Genomic DNA, 26,614 nt, shown 5'->3' with positions numbered 1-26,614 from the left:
ACGCAGCGCGCAATTTAAAACATTGTATCAGTAACAAAGGTGTGCTTCGTGGGTGGAGTTGTGCTCTCAAGCTGTGAAAGCCCAGTTTCGGCTGTGGGGTGTGAGTGAGCCGGTACCGTAGAAGTGTGGCGTCTTTGGGTGAGTGTGCGGCTGTACTTGAGCCAAGTTGGGGCACCTTTGCTCTGGCGGAGTAGGAGTGTAGAAAGCGGAACTGCCGCCATTTCTGTTTTTCTTAATTCTGTCCTCAACCGTGGGCCTAGGGGCGAGGTTGGAGAATGAACCTAGGGCTACTGACACGGCTGAGGGAGGCTCCCTACTTGGAACTTGGCCTTATGTTTTCGGAGTTGGATATCTGTTCATTCCTGTTCGCGGTCCGAAATGCTGCCTCAGATTGGATTAAATGATTAACTCTTACTCTCATTCCTTTCCCGTTTGCTGGTAGTTGAAAGGGAAAGGGAGTAGGAATTCAGGCAGCGAGACTACGTTGTCCTGGGGCCAGGGAATTGTTTCTTACCTAGAAAAGAGGCTGAATTCTTCAGAATTCTTCAGCCCCTTTTATCCCTTAAGGTTGTCCTCCCTACCCACTCTTGTCTCCTTTTAGACCTAAACTGCCCCTGCTGACATGTCGCAAGGGATCCTTTCTCCACCAGCTGGCTTGCTGTCGGATGAGGAGGTCGTAGTCTCCCCCATGTTTGAGTCCACAGCTGCAGATTTGGGATGTGTGATACGCAAGGACCTGCTGTCAGACTGCTCTGTCATCTCCACCTCCCTGGAAGACAAGCAGGTAAAGGAGTTGAAGAGTGGCTTGGGGACTGACAGTGATATAATCAGCCTACTAGTTGTCCATACAGAGAAGCATGAGGTAAAAAACCCAGCAATTCTAGATTTTGACAGGTCAACTCAAAATTAAGAGCATGATAAGTAAAAAATGTACAGTTGTGTGTCCATAAGAAAGCTATTAATTGCGTTGCATTAATGAAACTGAACGCTTACTCTCAGTTTATTCTATGAGGAAAGGCAGTCATTGTCTCTCCTTCACCTTGAGGCCCAGACGTTTTAGTTATTTGCACAAGGTCATATCACCATTAAGTAGGTGAAGTGTACATTCAGGTTTTAATATCAACCATAGCTTCCATTTAAGGAAACTTTCTGCTGAGCTGAGGTTTCTCAGGTGCAGCATTATGGATGTTTGGAGCCAGATAATTCTTTGTTACAGGGGGCTATCCTGTGCAATTTAAGATGTTAAGCAGCATTCCTGGCCTCTACCCACTAGATGTCAGTAGCTCTTTCCCATTTGTGACAACCAGGAAACCTGTCCTAATATTAAATGTCTCTTGAAAGGGAAATGGCCATAGTTGAGAACAGCTCTACTCAGAAGTCTTCTCTTCTGTAGAAGTTTCATGAGAGCAGAAGCCTTGGTAATATTCTTCACTGTGGGCTACCAGAGTCTCTTAGAATATCTAGGCCAGAGTAGATGTCTATAAATATTTGTTAAATGAATGTGGTGGGTGTGATTATTTAAGATCTCATAGTTACTAAATGATGAAATTGGGACTCAAATTCAGGGATGTCTGCCTCCAAAGTGCTTAACTGGGCCTTCCTAGGTGGCACTAGTGGTAAAGAACCCATCTGCCAATGCAAGAGACATAAGAGACATGGGTTCAATCCCTGGGTCGGGAAGATCCCCTGGAGGAGAGCATGGCAACCCACTCCAGTATTCTTGCCTTGAAAATTCCATGAACAGAGGAACCTGGTGGGCTCTGGTTCATAGTGTCACGGAGTTGGACACAGGCGGCTTAGCACACACGCAAAGTGCTTAACTACTGTGTTTTGCTATAATATCACACACTGATTTTCATACCAGTCAGCCCCTTCTGATGCAGATAATCTTGGTAAGCCAAGTTTGCAGGATACTGAAGAGACAAGGAATGGCGATTAAGTACTGAAAAACTCCATGTGGGCTGGAATGATTATGGAACCAGAGTAACAGCACAGAGTCATCTGAGGTTAATTGGGATGGTGTTAGCATGATTCCCAGGAACTATGTTGTGTTTGCTCATCTGCTCAGAAGTAACTGAGATTAATCTGTGATTCTGACTGGGAATTCTACTACAGGTTCCATCTGAAGATGGTACAGAGAAGGTGAAAGTATACCTGAGGGTCAGGCCCTTGTTACCTTCAGAGTTAGAACGACAGGAGGATCAGGTAAGTTTCTGAGGAGGGAGGATTTAAAAGAAGGAATGATACAGTACAGCAGAGGTTCCCAGGAATGTTTCCTTCTGTGACAACTATGTTTTCCCCCATCTCAGGGTTGTGTTTGTATTGAGAATATGGAGACACTTACCCTTCAGGCACCCAAGGACTCTTTTGCCCAGAAGAGCAACGAGCGAGGAATTGGACAGGCCACCCACAGATTCACCTTTTCCCAGGTATGGAGTTACTGATATGTGAACAAGGGACCAACATGTAGGGGCAACTTTATTCCCTCTTCAGAAGGAAAGCATTTTACTTGACTGAGTTCATTATATATGCATGTCTACGATTTGGGGGACCCTAGGGCTTCCCTGGAGAAGGCAAGGCAACCCATTCCAGTACTCTTGCCTGGAAAATCTCATGGATGGAGGAGCCCGGTAGGCTGCAGTCCATGGGGTCGCTAAGAGTCGGACATGACTGAGCGACTTCATTTTCATGCATTGGAGAAGGAAATGGCAACCCACTCCAGTGTTCTTGCCTGGAGAATCCCACGGACGGGGGAGCCTGGTGGGCTGCCGTCTATGGGGTCGCACAGAATTGGACACGACTGAAGCAACTTAGCAGCAGCAGCAGCAGCAGCAGGGCTTCCCTGGTGGCTCAGAGGTTAAAACATCTGCCTGCAATGCAGGAGACCCGGGTTCGATCCCTGAGTCAGGAAGATCCCCTGGAGAAGGAAATGGCAACCCATTCCAGTATTCTTGCCTGGAGAATCCCATGGAGGGAGGAGCCTGGTAGGCTATAGTCCATGGGGTTGCAAAGAGTCGGACACGACTGAGCGACTTCACTTCACTATGTGTTGTCAGCTTGTCATGTACTTTATATACATTAATTCCCAACAACTCTTGTTACTATCATCACTGTCCCTATTTTCCTGGTAAGGATATTGTGACTCATTGAATATAATGTTCCTGAGCTAGTCATTGGTAGAGTTAGGACTTGAATCTAGATTCATCTATCTACCAAACCCATGCTTGTGACCATTATGTTGCTCCATTTTATGTGCAGCATTGGACTTAGCAGATAGCATTCTGTAAGTATTTGTTGATTTGGATGAAAGATGGACTGGCAGAGAGTATTTAGGCAGCAACTGGCAGCACTGCAGGAAGAAGCTGCTTGAGTAGTCTCCAGAGCCAACCACTCAGGAAGGGATGTATTTTCTGGCTCGGCACAGGTAAAAGTGAGAGATGAAGGATGCTGCTGCTAAGTCGCTTCAGTTGTGTCCAACTCTGTGCGACCCCATAGACGGCAGCCCACCAGGCTCCCCCGTCCCTGGGATTCTCCAGGCAAGAATACTGGAGTGGGTTGCCATTTCCTTCTCCAGTGCAAGAAAGTGAAAAGTGAAAGTGAAGCTGCTCAGTCGTGTCTGACTCCTAGTGACCCCATGGACTGCAGCCTACCAGGCTCCTCCATCCATGAGATTTTCCAGGCAAGAGTACTGGAGTGGGTTGCCATTGCCTTCTCCAGGTGAAGGATGGGCCTCTGAGAAATTGGGTCTGTCCCTAGATCTTTGGACCAGAAGTGGGACAGGCATCTTTCTTCAACCTGACTGTGAAGGAGATGGTGAAGGATGTACTTAAAGGACAGAACTGGCTCATCTATACATACGGAGTCACCAACTCGGGGAAAACCTACACAATCCAAGGTGAGTAGTGGGCCTCACGGAACTGCTGATTATCTTTGGCTTCTGATGCTCTGAGTTGAACAGTGCTTGCTGCAACTGTCCCTCTTTCGCATACCTCCAGGAACCATCAAGGATGGTGGGATCCTGCCCAGGTCCCTGGCTCTGATCTTCAATAGCCTCCAAGGCCAGCTTCATCCAACACCTAATCTGAAGCCCTTGTTCTCCAATGAGGTAATGTGGCTAGACAGCAAGCAGATCCGGCAGGAGGAATTAAAGAAACTGGCTCTACTAAATGGAGGCCTCCAAGAGGTAAAGTGTTGGTGTTCACACAGGCAGAGATAGGGGACAGACCTCCAGAAAGTTTTGTGCTTATCTTATCCCTGGACCCCTCCAGGAGGAACTGTCCACCTCCTTGAAGAAAAGTGTCTACATTGACAGCCGGATGGGTACCAGCACCAGTTTTGACAGTGGCATTGCAGGGCTCTCCTCCAGTAGCCAGTTTCCCAGCAGTAGCCAGCTGGATGGTATGTACTATGACTGGGCTCTGTGCCAGTTAACAGCAGGAACCCATTTTCTGCTCCCCAAAACTCCAGGGGTACAGATCAGAGGTTGCAACCTGAGTCCCACTTTCTGAGGCCCCTGCAGGCCAAAGGAGAGGTGGACTACCCTTGAGTTGATGCTCTGGACATTGGCTTTTTCCCCAGAAATGAGTCACCGATGGGCACAGCCAGACACTGCCCCTGTAAGTGTCCCTGCAGATCTTCGCTTCTCTATCTGGATCTCCTTCTTTGAGATCTACAATGAACTGCTTTATGACCTGTTAGAACCACCTAGCCAGCAGCGCAAGAGGCAGACTCTGCGGCTGTGTGAGGATCAGAATGGCAATCCCTACGTAAAAGGTATGGGAAAGCAGGGTGGCTGGCATAAACCCTGGAGGGGACCTTCAGAGAGACTTGGAAAAGAGTAAGGTGCTCCCATCTTATGTATGCCCTTCTTTCCTTCACATCAGATCTCAATTGGATTCATGTTCAGGATGCTGAGGAGGCCTGGAAACTCCTGAAAGTGGGTCGTAAAAACCAGAGCTTTGCCAGCACCCACCTGAACCAGAACTCCAGCCGTAGGTTAGTAGGTTAATGAGTCAGCCTTTCACTGTGTTTCAGGAAGCATTAGTCCTCCACCTGGTCATAGAAGATACGCAGTGACTTTTATTTTTTTTAACTTCTAGTCATAGCATTTTCTCAGTCCGGATCCTGCACCTTCAGGGGGAAGGAGATATAATCCCCAAGATTAGCGAGTAAGTTTTTCCATTTAGAAATTTGGGCTTTGGGGCCATAAATGGTGGTTGGGGGAGGGGACAAGAAAGTCCTCAGAGGAATTACTTCCATTAGATTCATGTTCTCTTTCCTTGGGTAGTTTCTTCACAGTTCCTCCCCTCCCTAGAATGATATGAAGGGGCTAAAAAGCATGTAACATGTGGGGTCCTAATGTCAGATCCTGTTCATCACTCAAGGTTATCACTCTGTGATCTTGCTGGCTCAGAGCGCTGCAAAGATCAAAAGAGTGGTGAGCGGCTGAAGGAAGCAGGAAACATTAACACTTCTCTGCACACCCTGGGCCGCTGTATTGCTGCCCTGCGCCAAAACCAGCAGAACCGGTAAGCTTTTCACTGCAAGCCAGGATGGCCTGGCACTCTGCAGTTTGCTAAGAAACTTCCTGATCATCACTGCAGCTAGTGCTAGTATCTCCTGAGGGGCTAGAGCTCTGTTCACAGCACTATTCTCTTTAATTCCCTGCCAGGTCAAAGCAGAACCTGGTTCCCTTCCGTGACAGCAAGCTGACTCGAGTGTTCCAAGGCTTTTTCACAGGCCGAGGCCGCTCCTGCATGATTGTCAATGTGAATCCCTGTGCGTCTACCTATGATGAGACCCTTCATGTGGCCAAGTTCTCAGCCATTGCTAGCCAGGTGTGAAGCTATAGGTGTGATGATTGTGCTCACTTTGGGCTGGTACCTGTACTTCAGAAGGCTACTAAGGGACTAGTAATGGATTCGATTAAGATTTTTTTCCCCTCACTAGCTTGTGCATGCTCCACCTGTGCAACTGGGATTTCCATCGATACATTCATTCCTCAAGGAACACAGTCTGCGTGCTTCTCCCAGCTTGGAGACTGGAGCTAAGACTGACCCAGGCCTTGGTGATGACATTGAAAATGAAGTTGACATCTCTACATACGGGAAGGAGGTAAGAATGCAAGAAAACTTTGGCGCAGAAGCTTGACGGCCATACATTTTCCATGCTGTGTTCCAAGTGGGCCTGTACGTTTTTAGGGCATGGACTTCTGATGACCTCTGACCTGTGTGTCCCTCCTAGGAGCTCCTACAGGTGGTAGAAGCCATGAAAGCACTGCTTTTGAAAGAACGGCAGGATAAATTGCGGCTGGAGATGCACCTCCGTGATGAAATTTGCAATGAGATGGTGGAGCAGATGCAACAACGAGAACAGTGGTGCAGGTACCAGCTGAGTAACCCCTCTTGTTCTATCACCGAGACCGTAGGGTAGGAAGTAGAGATGAGGATGGAGTAATGCCTCAAGATCTGCTTTCCAAGCTCACTCCTCAGAATCTGCACTGACTTCTCTTTTCTCCTCTGACAGTGAGCATTTGGACACACAAAAGGAACTACTAGAGGAACTGTATGAAGACAAACTAACAATCCTCAAGGAGTCACTCACAAGTTTTTACCAAGAAGAACTTCAGGTGAGTTGCCCTGAACCAGTCCCAAGTAGCTGCTCAGATTCCCATCGCTAGCTTGCCTGAGATAAAGTAGGGGCGGAATGTGTAATTCACCTTTCTCTCCTTAGTGCTTTATGTCAGTCTGTGTTTGATGAACTGATTTAGAGTTTGACTGGCCAAGAAATGGTGTAAATGCTAATTAACAGGGCAATTTTTGTTCATTCTTCAGTCACCTATACCTGCGGGATTCGTCTGACTCTGAACAGAATTGTGTTCTCTGTTTCCCTTTAGGAGCGAGATGAGAAGATTGAAGAGCTAGAAGCTCTCTTGCAGGAAGCCAAACAGCAGCAAGTGGCCCATCAACCCTCAGGGTCTGAACTGTCCCTACGGCGGTCACAAAGATTGGCTTCTGTTTCCACCCAGCAGTTCCAGGAGATTAAAGCTAAACTGGAACAATGCAAAGCAGAGCTAAACTCCACCACTGAAGGTGAAGAGGGAGAGAGGGCAGGAAGCAGAAGTTCTTCAAACTTGGGCCTTCTGGGGCCAACTCCAACATAATTTCCTTGACCGCCAAGCTACATCCCCCTGACCTTTCATTCTAGGATGCACATGGCCTCACTTATTATGTTTTTTGCAAACTACTGTTAATTCAGTTAAAGAGGTAAGTCCAAGGCTAGAAAGCCTATACATGTGAGTTTATTGCTTCTTTCCCTCAGAGCTGCAGAAGTATCAGAAAATGTTAGAACCCCCACCCTCAGCCAAGCCTTTCATCGTTGATGTGGACAAGAAGTTGGAGGAGGGCCAGAAGGTAACTAGCTTTCTCCGTTACCAAAGCTTTCACCTAAGACAGTTCCCAGCACTGTATCCCTGGTTTACGTGAGGACAAGATGCTTTCTGTGCCATCCTGGAAAGTGGCTACTGCATTCTTATGGCTAGCCTTTCTAATTTTACTTCTCTTCAGATGGTTCTCTGACTCCTGTAAATCACTTAGCGTGACATCTTGGCCACAATTTGGTTCCTACTCTTCCTTTTTCAGAATATAAGGCTACTGCGGACAGAGCTTCAGAAACTTGGTGAGTCTCTCCAGTCAGCAGAAAGAGCCTGTTGCCACAACACTGGAGCAGGAAAACTTCGCCAAGCCTTGGCCACTTGTGATGACATCTTAATCAAACAGGTTGGGGCAGCCTATATATATCACTTTCTCCCATCAGCCCATGTCAGAATATATACGATGAAGATAAAAAAGATTTTTAGGCTAATGTTTTAGTGAGGGGAGTTTCTCTTCGTTGCAAAGTAACCATTCACTAAGTACAAGACGTTATGCTAAGTAATTGTAGGCTTTTTCTGTTATAACTATCCTTGGGGGGGAGATACTCTCATATTTCATTCAAGATGCGTAAACTGTAAGAAACCGTAGTAAAACGAAACACTAACAATTAAGCTATGACACTGTCATCAATAAATGCACCCTGATTCCATCCAGATACATGGAAATGTAAAAAAATACATCCTAATTTGATACCCACCCAGGAACTGAGGCTCTTGGAGGTTAAGTGAAATTATTCAGGCTCATACCACCTGATGTGTTAGAAAAGGTCCTTCTATTCAATGCTATTTGTTTGGGTCTTAAATACCAATACCCACCCACCTCCACACACCGCATTCAATTAAAGCTCTCACCATACAGAGCTAATCTTTGTAAAAAGAAGTTTTATTAACTATAGTGTGTATTACCTTGCCCTCTAGAGTTCCTTTAATAGATCAGATAGAAATGTTTTCTATAACTTTGTTCATCTTCCTTAGGATCAGACCCTGGCTGAGTTGCAAAATAACATGACGCTAGTAAAACTGGACCTTCGGAAGAAGGCAGCATGCATCGTGGAGCAGTATCATACTGTGCTGAAACTTCAAGGCCAGGCTTCTACCAAAAAGCGCCTCGGTGCCAACCAGGAAAACCAGCAACCAAACCAACAGCCCCCAGGGAAGAAACCATTTCTTCGTAACTTACTTCCCCGAACACCCACCTGCCAAAGTTCAACAGACTGCAGCCCTTATGCCCGAATTCTGCGCTCACGGCGTTCCCCTTTACTCAAATCTGGGCCTTTCGGCAAAAAATACTAAGGTTGTGAGGAGAGAGCACTCCCCTCAGGTGGGTTTGCTGCTCAGTTTAAGAAATAGGTTTCTTTAAAGCTTTACCATATATATACCTAAAACTCTATCTAAAATGCAATATTCAGACACTAGTAGTTTTTCTCCCTTTTGTAATATAATCACCTATGTAATCTTACACTTTTTTACTTATATGGTTTCTATGCACACAAGTTATATTAAAATAAAGATATTATTCACATTTTAAATCTGAATTACAAATCTAGCATTATCATTGAAGTAAATTATAAAAGGGGCAGAAAAACTGAAAATCAAATACCATCCAGGCCCCTGGGAACCTTGCACAAGAATGGCAGTGGAAACCAGCAACTGGTGTACAGCTAACCCAAGAAATCTCTGTGAGAAACAAATGCAAGGGACATTAGATATGCTAAACCTCCCTTAAAAATGAAGCATCATATATTAGGAGATGAATGGGTAACAAACTTGTTCTGGAAAAAGAATCAAGGAAGGCTGGGCCCTGAGCTCAGAAGAACCCATAGTATCCACTGTCCAAATCAATCACAGCAGACATAATCACAGCATATTACCTCCTACGGAACACACAAGCACAGGCCTGAAACTCTCCAAGAATACAGCAAAAATGATTCCTTTTACCTTGTCTAACAGGTGAAGGTTAGGAAAAAATCATTCTGCTGGAGATGGGGTGGGGGGAAGAGACACAAACAATTATGTCAAAAATATTTATTAAAACAGACTGACTTGAAGGGTTTATTCTTATCTGTATAGTCACAAAAGTTATCACACCCAAATATCTGTGAAACTCTGTAATCCTGTCTCCTTGCTCTGCTTTAGTAGGGGTATAGCTAACTCTAGACATCTTTTCCCCGTAGTAGGGGCCATCAGTTCCACACTCAGTGAGTCCTTTTGCCCCTTTGTTCAACTCTACTTGTTACTTCCAATTTGAAAGTTTCTAGGAGACACCCCAAAGTCATGTTTTGGAAGAATGTCTTCCTAGTGAGAACAAAAGTACAGCTTGACTCCATTAAAACTAATCTCTGATATCAGAGTAGTCATGCTTAGCACATCAAAGAATGATGAGTCATGTCTATCCAGTGCCCTGACCTTCCTAGGGTATCCAGTGCCCTACTGTCAGCAGAGGGTAACGTGGCAGGCTTTCTTCCTTGCCTTTCTAAAGAAATCTCTCACTCCCAGCAGCATTTAAACTTTGTTCCTGTAGACTTGCCTGTGCTAAAGTGCTGTTAAAGGCATGTTTTGTGGGGTGCTAAAAGACCTGGGAAAAAGGCCAAGATCTGTAGCCACTCTGAACAGAAGGGAGACAGAAGTGCTTCAAACTGGCAAAAGACAGTATCTGTTCCTGCCAGGATTCTTCTGTCAGTCTACTCTGAAGGTGATTCTATAAACTGTCCCCAAGGAGTTGTACAAACAAAAATAAGGTCCTTGGAAAAATAGATGTGGCTGTTTTTTACATGGAGATAAGGCTTAATATGGGTCTGGCAATTTTCTGGTTTGAAAGAAGCCAACTATGGTGTGACTGAAGACAGGTTGAGTGGAGAAACTCTGCGTGTGGGAGTGTTGTTAGCAGACAGTGAAGCAGGAAGGAAAAAGGGTGCAGGTATCTCAGTGGAGGGAGTCTCGCCTTGGTTCCGAAGCTGTAGGATTTGCCTGAGCAAGGCCTTACCTTCTTCCCGGGTCTGAAACAAGGTCAAGCAAATGTATCAAAATATATCCAAAGTTATTGTCAAAAACAAGTTCTAAAATACTGACTTATAAAGTTTCTCAGAACAAGGTAGCCTCTCCACTCACCCTTTTAACCGCCTTCCACCCCCAGATCACAGTAAAGTCATGTCCTCAAACTTAAAATCCAAGTCTTTCACTAAAGTACTGATACTTACATCATTGAATGCACAACACTTCTGAGCACAAGCTGAAGCTTCATCCCACAGCTTACACTTAAAATAGTATTGGGCCAGATAGCGGAAAGCAGTGCTCTCCTCCAAGTGTTCCACTATTTCCTAGATAAGGAGAGCAGGGATGACTGAGGTGATGATAATAAGATCAGCAACCCAATTCTCATGCTAATGACACATACCCCACATGAATAGATATCTTGGATATACTTGATGTAACACTGGGCTGCCTGTTCTGACTCGGTCAACTGTTCATGAAGCCTACAAAAGAAATTGGTCGTTAGGTACAAATCATATTGCAAAGCAAGCTAGCAATAAAAAAAAGTAAAAGCACACAAGTAACATCACAAAATGACAATATGTAGACAAGCACAAATTTTGACATAAATGACACAGTGGGACACAGAATAATAATAGTGCCCAGAAGTGACAGTTTCTTCATCAAAGCTTCAAATCATTCTGCTTCTGGTGAGGGAGGGAAAGTTAGTAAATACTTAAGCTGGATAACATACCATTGCTAAAATTGCCTGGTAATACCGAGTAAGGTCAAAAAGATAGCAAGCAATTCAGATTTTTTGTAAGAATCCAGAAAATAACTAGTAGGAATGAAATTGCATTTAAGAACCTCTTTCCCTATCATTTCTGAGTTATTCTGTCTTTTCCTGGGGGTTAGAAGGAGACTGATACCTAAATTAGTTTCTCTAGACTGCTCTCACATAAAATTTCCATTTCTTTCAATTAGTTCTTGAATTTTCCAAATGGGAAAACAATTCCCCTTCAAAAAGTACTAGCATTCTCTTGAGTCAAGATGACTAAGTTTCCAGATCAGTATTCATACTGATCTACTGTATGATACTGTATTACATCCCTGAGTTTGGCTTAAAACTCAACATTCAGAAAACTAAGATCATGGCACCTGATCCCATCACTTCATGGCAAATAGATGGGGAAACAGTGGAAACAGTGACAGACTTTATTTTTGGGGGCTCCAAAATCACTGCAGATGGTGACTGCAGCCATGAAATTAAAAGATGCTTGCTCCTTGGAAGAAGTTATGACCAACCTAGACAGCATATTAAAAAGCAGAGACATTACTTTGCCAACAACGTCTAGTCAGAGCTATGGTTTTTCCAGTAGTCATGTATGGATGTGAGAGTTGGACCATAAGGAAAGTTGAGCACCAAAGAATTGATGCTTTTGAACTGTAGTGTTGGAGAAGACTCTTGAGAGTCCCTTGGACAGCAAGGAGATCCAGCCAGTCAATCCTAAAGGAAACCAGTCCTGAATATTCATTGGAAGAACTGATGCTGAAGCTGAAACTCCAATACTTTGGCCACCTGATGAGAACTGACACATTTGAAAAGACTCTGATGCTGGGAAAGATTAACGGTGGGATGAGAAGGGGACGACAGAGGATGAGATGGTTTGATGGCACCACCGACTCGATGGACATGAGTTTGAGGAAACTCCAGGAGTTGGTGATGGACAGGGAGGAAAGATTCGGACACGACTGAGCAACTGAACTGAACATCCCCTCATTCATGTAGATGATGGATAAGAGGCTCGAGAACATGCAGGATCCACCTACCAGAGAAGCCAACAGAAATATAACTAACATTTCACTCTTTCACTCACTTTGCCAGTTTCACCAGAGCCATCTTTTCCACATCTCCCACAGCATAAGCTCTCCAATAGCACTGTCAATAAAGAAATAAATAAACCAGTCACTTCAACCATTGCCCCATGTGCCATGACTCACTCAGGTCCTGCAATCCTCCCAGAAATTCAGACTTACAGAATACAAAGCATTTTCACTAGACCTGAAGTCTAGGCTACATACTAACATTCCCACTATGTCAGTCCTGCTTCGCTTTATACACACTGCTGCTGCTACTGCTGCTAAGTCGCTTCAGTCGTGTCCGACTCTGTGCAACCCCACAGACGGCAGCCCACCAGGCTCCCCTGTCCCTGGGATTCTCCAGGCAAATGAGCCTATAAATATTCAGACTTCCCTATGTAGACAGATACGAATGAAGGAAACTTAAGCACCAATAGCTCAACCCCTCATCCAAACATTAGGTTTCCACATAAATTCTCCAGAACCCAATTTCAGGTACCTTTTTGGCTTCCACTAGTTGATTAAGTTTCTCATAACATTCTCCCAAAGCAACCAACATACGAGAATCATTGGGCCTGTAAGGAACGAGAAATAGGAAACCTGAGCAAAGACTTTAAAGATAACTGAAGTTAAAAAAAAAAAAAAAAGATAACTGAAGTCTTCCCTTAAGGAACCACTACCACAACTGTTTCAAATCCATGAAAGGAATGGGCTTTAATCCAATACTTCGTATAATTATATTATTTTATGTTCACAATTATACTATTTTTTAAATTAATTAATTAATTTGGCTGCCTTGGGTCTTAGTTGCGGCATGGGGGGGGTCTTCGTCGCATCACGCAGGATCTCTCATGGCAGTGCAGGGACTCTAGTTGTAATGCACAGGCTCAGTAGTTGTGGCACTTGGGCTTAGCTGCTCCGCAGCATGTGGGATCTTAGTTCTCCAACCACAGATCTAACCCACATTCCCTGCATTACAAGGCGGATTCTTGACCACCAGACCACCAGGGAAGTCCCCACAGTTATGCTATTAACATATTAGTAGAATACACTACATAAAAATGACCAAACAACATATGGCATGTTTAAACTTAGGTCTCCAAAAGTTAAAACTATTCACTGTGATTCTTCAGTAGCTATCCAAAGAGAAAGAAAAGTGTCAGCCCTTCCCACAACAAACATCATCAGGTGGTAGTCAGACTTACCGAAGCTGGTGGGCCCGTCTATAATAATAAAGGCAATAAAATGGCATCTTAAGGATTTCATAGGTCTGCCCAAGGCCATACCAGGCTCTGTAGTCCCGCTTATTTACCTCAATAGCATGCCTAAGAAATGGAAGAGAAAACTGGTAAGAAGGCAGAATCGAAGTTAGCGACTTGCAGACTCAATAAAGTAAAAGTGTTAGTTGCTCAGATGTGTCTGACTCTCTTTGGACCCCACAGACTATAGCCTGTCAGGCTCCTCTATCCACGGGCAAGAAAACTAAAGTGGGAAGCCATTCCCTTCTCCAGGTGATCTTCCCAGAAGTTCCTAAAATCACAACAATCTGCTCCACCTCACCCTCCAACTAAAACCTTACCTATAAGCCTGAATAGCAGCAGACGTATTCTTCATTTCCATGTACTCATGTCCCATCAGCGTCCAGGCCCCAAGATACCGAGGATTCAATTTCAAGGCTCTCTGGAAATACAAGGCTGCTTTCTCATGTTGAGAACGCAAACTATAATAATTGCCTGATTGGAAAAAAAAGTATGTGAACAACTAGAAAGATTAAAATAAGTCACTAAAATAGGCAGCATTTCACAGGGTAGGCATGAACTCATTCCCCCAAAGTCCTTGCAGAAAAACCAAATTGTATAGGCAATATCATCATTTCCTTGGAAAATATATTTGATCTATCATACATTCTGTTTTTTTTTAAAAAAGTGTTTCATACCACCACAAAGGTTTTCTTCAGTTTATTTCCTCTGGATAGCAGCATTTATACATATATTTTCTTAATAAAGGGTAAGGTATTCCTAGAGTATGCTTCAGATTGGTAGTTTTCCAACTATCTTACTAGGTTGCTAAGAAAGTACCTGAAAGGTTAAAAATGTAGAACTCTGAACTCCTCTCTTCCACAAGAATCAAGGAAGTTCTATTATCACTGGCCTTTAAAAGAGTGTATGAAAGATTTTAGGATTCTATTAAAAATTTTATTTGAAGAAAGGGAATAAAGGCCATCTGACTTATCTCAACTAGTAAACGCATAAATGATATGTGGTGTATATCCAGACAATGAAATACTTCTCGGCAGTAAAAAAAAAAAAAGAACTACTGACCTATGCTATAACATGGACAAACCTCAAAAAACAGCTCTGTGAAAAAAGCCACATAATAAGACTAAATATTCCAAGATTCCATTTAAAATTTCTAGTAAAGGCAAAACTGCACACTCAGAAGGCAGATCTGCTGGGAATGGGAGCAGGACTGACTGCAAGGAGACTCAGGGAAACTCTGGGGTTTGATAGAATTTTCTAAACTGGATTGTGACTATGGTTACACAACTGAGTAAGTCAGCAAAAGCTCAATGAACTGTAAACTTAAAATGGGTATATTTTATGGTATACAAATTATCCCTCAATAAAGTTATCTTTAATATATACCAATAAAATGGACAACCTAGAAGAAATGGACATATTCCTAGAAATATATAATCTCCAAAAATTAAAACAGGAATAGAAAACATAAACAGACCAATTACCAGTAATAAAACTGAATCAGTAATAAAAAAAAAACTCCCAACAAACAAAAGTCTGGGACCAGATGGCTTCACAGATGAATTTTATCAAACATTTAGAAAAAAGCTAACAATTATTTTTTTCAAATTATTCCCAAAAATTACAGAGGAAGGAACATTTCCAAACTCATTCCACAAAGCCAGCATGACCTTTGATACCAAAACCAAAGACATCTCAAAAAAAAAGAAAATTACAGGCCAATATCACTAATGATCATAGACGAAAAAGTCCTCAAAGTATTTGCAAACTGAACTCAATAATACATTAAAAGGATCATACATCATGATCAAGTGGGATTCACCCCAGGGATGCATGGATGGTTCAATACCTGCAAATTAATCAATGTGATATATATCACATTAACAAAATGAAAAATAAAAATTATATGACCATCTGTACAGAAAAGATACAGACTCGCTAAGTTGTATACCTGAAACCAATAAAATATTGTAAATCAACTATACCTCAATTATTTTAAAAAGAAGAAAAAAATGAGAGATATACCAAGACTTCTGAATGATTTTTCACGAGATATTGTTGAATGAGAAAAGTAAAATGCAGAGAAATGGGTACAATATGATCCTATTTTTGTAAGCAAACAGCCCATTAAACCCTGCATTGTCACTGTTTAGTCACTAAGTCGCGTTCGACTCTTTTACAACCCATTGGACAGTAGCCCGCCAGGCTCCCCTATCCTTGGGACTTCCCAGGCAAAAATACTGGAGTGGATTGTCGTTTCCTTCTCCAGGGAATCTTCCTCACACAAGGATTGAACCTGCCTCTTCAGCACTGGCGGGCAGATTCTTTACCACTGTGCCACCAGGGAAGCCCAAACCCCACATATATGTGTATGTATATGATGCAGATCATTTTTCAAAATAATTTAATGGAACTAGTTCAAGAACAATGGGTATGTGGTACCAGAACATGCTAACACAAGTATTTTAATGGATGAAGGGTGCAGTGAGGGGGGAAAAAAAATCTCCTTTATGTAAAAAGTGTATGTGCATAAACTAAATAAAAGGATGTATTCAGATATATACATATACTAATTTACAGAGACCATGATAAACTGTCAAATGGAAAAAGCAAATTGCGAGAAACTTTATGATTCCACTCTAGTGAAAAACAAGTAATACTATTTCTATATATGTTTGTCTTTTTTTAAAAAAATTTGTCTAGATTCAGCTGTCAGTTTGATGCAGGAGAAATCATTTATAACAACTGTCTGTATCACATAAGATTATTCAAGTTGATATCACCTAGGAAAAAAGATGAGAGGTCTTTAATATATACAAAGATACCTTTGCTTCTGCCACTGACTCAGACTCAGATACAGAAAAATAATCAAACTTTAAGCAGATTGTCCAAGGGTTAACTTCTGTAATAGAACAGAAGTGAAGCAGTGGTAGCAGGAGTATAAGCTTTAGCTACTAAAGCAGTGGGGATGACAAAAGAGATGCTAAGTAAGTCAGAATAGGCAAGTTCTGTGCAAAGACTAAGTAGATGAGCTTTTCTGACCAGTTGGAACAGCTACAATGTATTGTATAATTACAATGTGCTGGGCAACTTAACATTGTTATAAGTGCTTTGTATGTATTAATTTACTTAATCCTTAAAACAAACACATAGAAAAAGGTTCTACTGATAAATCCCTTTATGGATGAGGAGAATTTAAATCCACTGTCACACAGCTAGTGAGTAGCAAAACCAAGAGTTAAACTTGGGTAGTTTGGTTCCAGAGTCCAAATCTTAACCATGCTACACAGTAATGTGTGTGTGTGTGTGTGTGTGTGTGTGTGTGTGTGTGTAAAGCTGCCTGTCAGAGACTAGAACTCCAGAAAAGATGCAAAAGGAAGCATTCAACTCACATCAAGACATAAAATCAGAAGCAAGAAATAAATAAGTAGAGGTTTCTTGCCATCACTATTTATCACTCTATTGTTTCATTCTCTTTCAGGTCCTCAAGTTTCTTCTCTCTCTAACCTTTTTACTCCTTTCACTTCCTCTGAATTGGCTATAATATGGAAGCTGAAATATACTTTTTATCTTATCTAATGTTCCTTATTCTTAAAATAGGTGGCTGAATTCAACAAACATTTATTGACCATATGTTAGGAACTTTGTCAGGCATTACAGATATACTGGGGGCAAAGGACAGGATGGCTCAGCAGTAAAGCATCTATCTGCAATGCAGGAGATGCCGGTTTGATCCCTGAGTCAGGAAGATTCCCTGGAGGAGGAAATGGCAACCCACTCCAGTATTCTTGCTGAGAGAATACAATGGATGAAGGAGCCTGGTGGGCCACAGTTCAAGGGTTTGCAAAGAGTCAAACACAACTGAGAATGCACGCATGCACAGATATACTGAAGAGAAAACAAAAACAGTTCATTAAGAAGTTTACCAAAAATAAAAATAAATTTTTAAAAAAAGCTTACCAATCAAATAATTATTTTAAAAAACAGACGGGAATTTCCTGGTAGTCCAGTGGTTAGGACTCCTTGCTCTCACTGCCAAAGGCCTGGCTTTAAACCCTGCTAGGGGAACTAAGATCCCATAAACTGTGTGGCACGGCCAAACAATAAATAAATAAAATAAAAATCCAGAAACTCCTAAAGCATTACTCTTCATAGTGTATGTCTCCTTTGATTTTAACTGGTTTTAAGTTCAGCTCAGTTCAGTTCAGTTCAGACGCTCAGTCGTGTCCGACTCTTTGCGAACCCATGAATTGCAGCACGCCAGGCCTCCCTGTCCATCACCAACTCCCAGAGTTTCCTCAAACTCATGTCCACAACTTATACAATAGAAAATAATTAAATTTTAAAATGGCACATCTATATAATAAAATACTACATAGCCATCATAAATAATACAACTCTAGATGTAATAGCATGAAAAGATGGAAAAAGATATATTTTAGGTTAAAAGAAAAAAGCTCATTACAAAGTAGTTAATATGATGACACAATTTTTGTAAATAACCATACTTACACATATACTGTTTTTAGTATTTACACAGAAAAATATTCTGGAGTTGCATCCACCAAACAGTCTTGTGAGTGGGATTACAGTGATCCTTCACATTCTACTGTATATAATTTTTTTACCTTTGACACTTTTTTTTTGGCAGGATCCCAATTCTTTAACCAGGGGTTGAATCCATGCCCCCTGCAGTGGAATCTCAGGGTCCTAATCACTGGACTGCCAGAGAACTGCCCCCTCCTATTTTTTGACATTTTTATATTGTTGTTATTTGGATTACTTACACTAAAGATAAATCTTGAAAGAAAAAAAATAGTGACTCTTACCAATTACACAGCATGTTTCTACACGATATTTATCAATCTCACAGAGGTTGTGAGCCAGATAACTCAACTCAGATTTCATGCTCTGAAAGAAAAGAAAGATGATCTAAGCATGAAAAAGGAACCCTTATTTTTCTTGTATCTAACGCTACGAGGTGACAATCCAACCCAGGAGATCAAAGCACAAAAGAGCTTAATCAGGTCTAAGCAATGTAAGCAGCTCACCCTGACATAAAGAAGGTTGGAGAATGTGTCCATGTTTTCAATTCTGTAAGGGTCTTGTTTCCTTAGCTCATTAAAAATAGAGAGGGCTTTGTCAATATCTGCAGAAATAAGACAGAGTTCAAAAAACAATACAGTGCTACCTTCAGGATTTGATGGTACTTCGTTATCCTTATTTACTCACCTCTGATATTGTGATAGGCAACTGCAATTTGGGAAACAATATATGAGCTCTTAGAGAAGCCCACATCAATGAGATTCTGATACTTTTGCAGGGCCTCCTCTATCAATTGCAACTCTGTGTATATATGGGCCAGAAAAAACTCTTTCATCCAGGTGTCTGGCAAAGACAGGAACTTCAGCTGGCAGCAGGAGAGAGAGGGACATACTTAATATACTTTGACCTCTCTCCCAAATGAACATCAAGGAACTATCTTTATTTTCTAAAAGAATTTATCACCAAAATTTTATTAGAGCACCTAATAATGAACAGGTGTGTGTGTATATTCAGTTGCTTCAGTTGAGTTGAAGTCTGCAACCCTATGGTTTGCAGCCTACCAGGCTCCTTTGTCCATGGGATTCTCCAGACAAGAAAACTGGAGTGGGTTGCCATTTCCTCCTCCAGGGGATCTTCCCAACCCAGGGATCAAACCCACATCTCTTATGTCTCCTGCATTGATAGGCAGATTCCTTAGCACTAGCACCACCTAAGATGCTGTTCAATTAAGTGAATAGGACTCACAAACATAATAGGAGGAATAGGCAAGAATGGTCTAGCTTCAAAAAGATAGGATTTGAGGTGAGTCTTGGAGGATGGGTAGAAACTGAATAGAAAAGGGGTGAGGAAGAAAAAAAGACAACATTCTAGATAAGGGTAACAACAGAGGAAAAAGTCGTGAGTGTAGGTAAACAGTATGAGGCAACTAGTTCAGTTTGAGGGGAGGCTATGTGTTGGGAAGCTGTAGGAAAAAAAAGACTGAACTAAGAGTGGGTGCTATGCTACAACCAGAAATGGGATGCAACGGGAAAATACTGCAATTTTTCTTAAGAGAGTGACATGATGACATGAGTGCTTTAAGAATAAGTTTGGAAACAATATGTAGGATAGCTTGGAAATGGAAGTACAAAAATAGGAAAGCTAGATAGAAAGTATTTATTACTTTTAAGTAATCTAGCTGTGAGATGATAACCAAGATGGCAAAGGGAACCAAGAGAAAAAGATGCAGACAAGAAGAAAACCATGGCAATGTCTGGTGACTGACTAAAGGGAGATGAGAAAAAGGGAAGAGACAAAATATGACTTTGAGGCATCAAGACAGTACATTCTGAGAAGTAGTGATATAACTGAGAGTCCATCAGGTTGAGAGGAAGAAAGAGAACTGAGGAGGCAAGATGAGAAATGTGGTTTTACATATTTTAAGTTCAGAGCTAAACAAACTTTCATTGAAAGTCTGGTAGGTAGTTAGAGATAAGTGAATAGAGGTAAACCAAGATTAAGATTTCAGACTCAAATTTAGTAGCATGTGCCATTATTGAGGGAAATCAACCAGCCCTTGGTCCCTCAGAGTCAACAAAAGGAAGTATGTTGTTGCTTCTATTAACTACTGAAGAACAGCAAAATAAACTCTGTAGACAACTCTGTAGACATTGTTCTCTAACAATGGCTAATAAAACAATTACAGTTAAGAAAGCAATTTCATATACATTATTTCATTAATTAACACATTTCTAAATCTTAACAGAGACCTATGACAGTTCAGAAGAGACATTAAACATGTTTTCAATACAATTCTTGATTTAAGAGAAATCACTCCTATAGCATCTTTGGAATTAGGAAACTATAATAGCATTTAGTCTGTAAAACAAGTTACAGTAAAACTTGAATCTGAAAGCATGAATATAAAGACAGTCTTAACACAACTGGATGCAAATCCAACAGCATCTACCAAACAAAAGCTAGACATTAGTCTTTCAAATAAAGACCTAAATCCCAACAGTGAAAGAGACCATAGGAGAGAGAGCAAAGAGGCAGCTATAATGAAAGGTTTAGCAAAATTTTTCTCCCCCTACTGGACTATTAAAGAATTACATAAGAGTTGAAGCAAAAGATTTTTCATATAGCTCATCTCAAATTTACCATCTCTTTGTCAGTAATCAAGTTACAGAGTTCTAGCCAGGCTCCCCAGTGCAAAGGCAAAACATGAGTAGCTTCCACAAACACATCAATGGCCTCTTTCACTAAGTCCAGCTTTCGAAGCACCACACCATACCTAGAAAAGAAGGGAATGATCACAGAAGTTAATAACATCTCCCCTCTACTCAGAAGAATATCTCTCAGAAGTTCCAAATTATACTGTAACACTTACAGATAAAGGCCAAAGCCATCAAGTTCCCGAGCCTGGTGTTTTTTGCTGAGTTCCACTCTCAATTCTCTAAGAGCCTCATTTTTCACTTGACCTTTCTCCAGAGGGCCTAGGAAAGAAACAGAGTTCCTGACCGAAGGGTAGACTGCTGCTTTTTATTTCAGACTCAGATACTCCCTCTGGCGTCAACCAAAGTTACAACTGGAACTTCCAGCCAACATTCACCAACGGCCGATGACATCTTACACAGTCCATTTATTTTATTATAGAAACTGCAACTGATAATGGGTCTGCAGTCATACTCTGTTAGGTCCACATAGGTTTTTAAAATTTTAATTATCAATATTTAAATATCAGAAGCCTCACCTAAAAATCTAAATTTCCAGGTTCAGGTTGCAGGGAACAGGGTAAGGCCAAGGGAGGAAAGCCTCTGACACAACCAAGCCCACATCCCCACAAGGGAGCCCTCAGCGGCAGCTGTGCTCTCCAGCCTGCAGACTTCTCCTCAGTCTACTTCCCACACTTATATTACCTGCCTGGATCCTACAGGGATTAGTCTGCAACTTCTGCTTTAGTCCAAAAGATAAGAGAAAGAAATTCATACCTAAGCTATCCACTGTTTCATCATCCTTCTTCTTTTCTCCAGACTGTAAGAGAAAATCAGTTAAGTAGGTCTTTTTTTTCAGTTTATTCTGAAACCTGTTCTAAAACTAGCAGCCTGAATTGACCTAAAGGGTCCAAGTTCAAAATGAAAGCTACTGTTGGTCACTAATTTTAAACAACTATTTAGGCGCTCACACTGCTAAATCTGGAATAATTTGAGTACCAAAATGATAAAGTACAATAATGAATTATAAACAATTAAAAAAAATAGGTATCCTTGAGTTCATACTGTCACTAGATAAATACATAAATAAGTGAAGGGAAAAATATGCTCTTTAAAAAAAATAGTAAGTATTTATGTATTTGGCTACAGCAGGTCTTAGTTGCAGCATGCAGGATCTTTTTTTAGCTGTGGCATGTGTGATTTTAGCTGCAGCATGCAAACCCTTAGTTGTAGCATGAGGGATCTAGTTCCTTGACCAGGGATCGAACCCAGGCCCCCTGCATGGGGAACAGGGAGTCTTAGCCACTGGACCAGCAGGGAAATCCCAGGGCCTTGCTTAGAGTAGAATTTACTTCTCAAGAGAGTTCTGGAGTAGAATATCGTCATTTCACAACATTATTATAAAGAAAACTTCAGGCAAAAATTAACAATGAATTTCTTGACTAATGGTTATTTAGGTTCTTAATTTTTTTGCCTACTACGTAAAATACTTCAATGAACAGCTCTGTACATACATCCCTGTACACATACTGAGTATTTCTATTGGACAAGTGAAGTTTGAAGTTTCTTCAAGAATTATTTGGACATAGTATTTCAAACTGACATAACCTGCCCAGAGCAGCAGGAGACATGAGTTCAATCCCTGGGTCAGGAAGATCCCCTAGAGGAGGAAATGGCAACCCACTGCAGTATTCTTGCCTGGGTAATCCCATGGACAGAGGGGCCTAGCAGGCTACAGTTCATGGGGTCGCAGTCAGACACAACAGCATGTGAACACACAGCATGCACACACGCCCAGAGCAGCAGTCTACACATGTCATGGTCTGGGTTTCACCTCCCCACAACCAAAGCCACAGGTGATTTTCAACCAATGTCAAAACTATATAAACTTTTACTCCTGAAATAGACGGTCTACTGCCCCCTGCCTTTATCAATAATGAATACGGTCAATATTTTTATATTTTCTTTCATACCATTATTCTTTTTACTTTTCTTTTGATGTCTTCTTTATTAAGTATTTATAAAGTCTATTCACCAAGTAGACTACTGCTAAACTATTAAAGATGAAATTTTTTCTACTGAGACTTCTAAACATGGATGCTTCACTGATAACAGAATGACATCTTAAAACGGGCCCTCACCAGATATCTAGAATACATGTACAGAAAATAGGCTTTCTTGCTATTGCAGCCATGCAAGAAATGTGCTGCCCGATCATACTCTTTAACATCAAAGTAGGCCTTGGCCAGGGTGTAAGCATCCATATCCTGGGCATCTTCCTAAAAAAGAGACAAGCTTATGTTGGTGATTAAGAACAGGATAACAAAAGTTCAAATCCAAGAAGCATATTTATTAAATTCAAGATTTAAGAAACAATAATTATTTTCCTCCTCCCCAAAACCCAATACTTATTTATTAGTTTATAAAGTAAGGTAACAGTACATTCTTTCAAAAGAAAAAGTTGGGGAAAGAACTTTAGCACTCAGAAATTTGTATTGTTTCTGCAAATGTAGTGGGAAGTAGCATATGCTTTAGTGTTAGGCACCCAGATTTAAATTCTGACTCCTTGACTTCCTGGATTCAAGATGTTAGTAGGGAACTTACTTAGTTTCTCTGAGTATTCACTTCTTCATCTGTAAAACGGGGCCAATAATACACATATGATATGAGGAAAAAGTAAAAAAGTCATGAAAAATGTCTAGTATTAATATCTGACATTCCTTTCCTTCTCCAGACTTTTAAATGTCCACATGAATGCAATATATTGTGGAATTAGTTGTATTTTTTGTTCTTTAAGTTTTGACACATTAGTACTGTAAAAGCAAAAGACACAGCTATTGGGTGGAGAGGGAGGTGGGAGCGGGGATCGGGATGGGGAATACGTGTAAATCTATGGCTGATTCATATCAATGTATGACAAAACCCACTGAAATGTTGTGAAGTAATTAGCCTCCAACTAATAAAAAAAAAAAAAGACACAGCTATATTCTCTATGTAAAAGAATTGAATGATACATGCTTGAGGTAAAAACATACAATCTCCTCAAATTCTAGGGATAGGTTGATTAAAACTTTTAATAATTTCATTCTCTTCATCCCTCCTGCCCAAATACTGCCAGCACAAAACTGGAACCAAAATTATATTCATGTTTTCTTCATTGGATGAACATGTCCTAAATGTGGCCATTCAAGCTTAGGATTCTGGTGGCCCTTTTCACATACATTCATCATTTGCTTATTTTTTCTTCCACCTCTCTCACTTGCATTATACATTTTTTGTGTGACTTGTATTTTTTTTTTTTACTGGAATATAATTACTTTATAATTTTGTGTTAGTTTCTGTTGTACAACATCAGTGAATCAGCCGTAAGTATACATATATCCCCTCCCTCTGAGTCTCCTTCCCACTCTCCCATACCATCCCTCTATTTATCAGAGTGCTGAGTGGAGCTCCCTGTGTTATACAGCGTCTTCCTGTTAGCTATATATTTTACACATGGTAGTGTATATATGTCATGCACTGTACCTTTTGGATTAATGAATATTTACTGTTTTTTTTAAGAGAGAGAGAGAGTGTGTGTGTGTGTGTGGTTGGAGGAAGAGTGGAATCAAATGGCATCTTCAGGAAAAACAAAATGGATTATGACAAAAATCTCTCAGACTACAGACTATGTAAACATATGTACTATAGCTCATACACAAAATGTATTCAATCTCATTTAACTCTCTCAGTATCCCCATAAAGTAAATACTATTATCTGCATTTCACTGACGAGGAAACTGTGGCTCAGGAGGTTAATTAAGTAAAAATTGTCAAAACTCACTAGTATGGCTGAGATTTGAACCCAGAACCGTCTGGATCCAAAATCGGTTTCACACTGTTGTAAAAACCTTTGATGCTTCTCCTCTTTATGAATACTGTCGAGGTTGAACTGTAAAATCTAAAAGGCTGAAATCTTAAGCAAGCATTATTTACTAATCCCTCCAAAAGCTTAAGTTGGAGCACCAAGTCTTTCCAAGCTTAGCAAACACATACAGATAAAATTGCTTAAAATATCCATCTCTGTGAATGGCTTGAACTCCCTCTACAAACATCCCTGATAAAACACTGTGCTCCCCTCTGGTGACAGGGCACTCAGCATCTCTTCTGATGCTGGGGAGCACTCGCTGTGAATACGTCGTTACCTCTGTAATAGGCGGCGGCGGCTGCAGTTCAGACAGAAGCAATGCCGGGAGGGAGAAGGCCAACTCCGCAGACCTGGAACAGCCACACAAACTGAATCAGCCCAAGCCCCCCAAGGCCGAGGATCCAACCCTGGTCCCCTCGGATCCCGACATCGTACCACTTGCTACTGTGCAGGAGGCCCCGCTCCCGGGTGAGGCCCGCGATAAGTAGCAGCTGCTTTTTAATTTCCCGCAAATTTGAGAAATCGCAGCTGGATGGCAGGACCGGCACCGAGGAAGCCGTCGCGGCCACCGACACTATAGAGGAGCTCGCAGCCATTTTCCTGTCTCGGCCACCCCAACCAATCATCAGCGACAATACTGCCTGACCCTCTGAACCAAAAAAGTCTGTCTGTTATTGGCGGGTTCTTGCTACAGAAAAACCAATCAGAAACCTTCCTTCTCGTAAAGTCACTAAGAGGTCGGGAGAAAAGAGACAATTACGTCTCCGATTGGCGAAGAACTACTGGCCCCGGGAAAGTTAGAACAAGAAAGAGTGGGCACAGCCACGATTTCTGGGCGGGGCAGAGAGGAATGAGTGAATGGAAAGGTGAACTGAAAACTAGGTTTGGGAGGGCAAGAGTGTGCAGAAGGGAGAGAGCCCTGCCCTGCACCTTAAGGATGATGTGATTGGACTAAAGACAGAGTGTACTTCCTGGGCAGATTCTCTGCCGCTGAATGACAGTGAGGTATGGTGTCTAGCAAGGATGTCTGATATACGCTAGATTTTTTTTTTTTTTTTAAGAAGCAAGATGTATGGCCACAGGTGAGTTCTTCCTCTTTCAATTCAGTTCAGTCCCTCAATCGTGTCCAACTCTTTGCGACCCCATGGACTGCAGCATGCCAGACTTCCCTGTCCACCAACTCCCTGGAGCTTGCTCAAACTCATGTCCTTCAAGTGGGTGATACCATCCAATCATCTCATCCTCTGTCCTCCCCTTCTACCTCTGCCTTCAATCTTTCCCAGCATCAGAATCTTTTCCAGTGACTCAGTTCTCCACATCGGGTGGCCAAAATAGCGTTTCAGTTTCAACATCACTCCTTCCAATGAATATTCAGGACTGATTTCCTTCAGGATGGACTGGTTTGATCCCTTTGCAGTCCAAGGGACTCTCAAGAGTCTTCTCCAACACCACGGTTCAAAAGTATCAATTCTTTGGCGCTCAGCTTTCTTCATATTCCAACTCTCTCATCCATACATGACTACTGGAAAAACCATAGCTTTGACTAGATGGACCTTTGTTGGCAAAGTAATGTCTCTGCTTTTTAATATGCTGTTTGGGTTGGTCATGGAGAAGGAAATGGCAACCCACTCCAGTATTCTTTCCTAGAGAATCCTGTGGACAGAGGAGCCTGGTGGGCTGCTGTCCATAGGGTCGCATAGAGTTGGACACGACTGAAGCAACTTAGCATGCATGTATGCTTTGGAGAAGGAAATGGCAACCCACTCCAGTATTCTTGCCTGGAGAATCCCAGGGACAGAGGAGCCTGGTGGGCTGCTGTCTATGGGATCCCACAGAGTCGGACACGACTGAAGCGACTTAGCAGCAGCAGCAGCAGCTGAGTTGGTCATAGCTTTTCTTCCAAGAAGCAAGTGTCTTTGAATTTCATGACTGCAGTCACCATCTGCAG

At 41.8% G+C, this 26,614-nt stretch overlaps 2 protein-coding genes across 3 annotated transcripts; one reads left to right on the top strand and one right to left on the bottom strand.

The window, feature by feature from the left end:
• On the top strand, positions 1 to 9,008 carry KIF20A (kinesin family member 20A). The gene is made up of 19 exons (XM_043465412.1): positions 1 to 138; positions 602 to 784; positions 2,116 to 2,205; positions 2,310 to 2,429; positions 3,757 to 3,895; positions 3,996 to 4,183; positions 4,269 to 4,398; positions 4,579 to 4,773; positions 4,884 to 4,995; positions 5,100 to 5,168; positions 5,385 to 5,528; positions 5,672 to 5,837; positions 5,950 to 6,114; positions 6,244 to 6,383; positions 6,526 to 6,628; positions 6,896 to 7,091; positions 7,321 to 7,412; positions 7,641 to 7,778; positions 8,408 to 9,008. Exons 2-19 carry the CDS (start codon positions 623 to 625, stop codon positions 8,723 to 8,725), a joined length of 2,667 nt encoding a protein of 888 aa, XP_043321347.1. The 5' UTR covers positions 1 to 138; positions 602 to 622; the 3' UTR covers positions 8,726 to 9,008.
• Positions 9,009 to 9,442: 434 nt separating this feature from the next.
• On the bottom strand, positions 9,443 to 25,299 carry CDC23 (cell division cycle 23). 2 transcript variants are annotated; one of them, XM_043465413.1, is made up of 16 exons: positions 25,102 to 25,299; positions 24,944 to 25,016; positions 22,901 to 23,038; positions 21,537 to 21,579; positions 20,936 to 21,041; positions 20,707 to 20,839; positions 18,754 to 18,931; positions 18,573 to 18,670; positions 18,351 to 18,432; positions 13,842 to 13,995; positions 13,468 to 13,587; positions 12,762 to 12,837; positions 12,280 to 12,341; positions 10,827 to 10,905; positions 10,630 to 10,749; positions 9,443 to 10,428 (listed from the first exon to the last, which is right to left on the bottom strand). In XM_043465413.1, the coding sequence occupies exons 1-16, from the start codon at positions 25,290 to 25,292 to the stop codon at positions 10,258 to 10,260; spliced, it is 1,824 nt and encodes a 607-aa protein (XP_043321348.1). In that variant the 5' UTR covers positions 25,293 to 25,299; the 3' UTR covers positions 9,443 to 10,257. The 2 variants fall into 2 exon arrangements, with proteins under 2 accessions (XP_043321348.1, XP_043321349.1); XM_043465414.1 differs by lacking the exon at positions 22,901 to 23,038.
• Between the last annotated feature and the right edge of the window lie 1,315 nt (positions 25,300 to 26,614).

This window comes from Cervus canadensis, chromosome 4 (assembly GCF_019320065.1).
Source record: "Cervus canadensis isolate Bull #8, Minnesota chromosome 4, ASM1932006v1, whole genome shotgun sequence".
Classification (NCBI taxonomy): Eukaryota; Metazoa; Chordata; class Mammalia; order Artiodactyla; family Cervidae; genus Cervus; species Cervus canadensis.
This window is presented reverse-complemented; position numbering and strand designations above follow the sequence as displayed.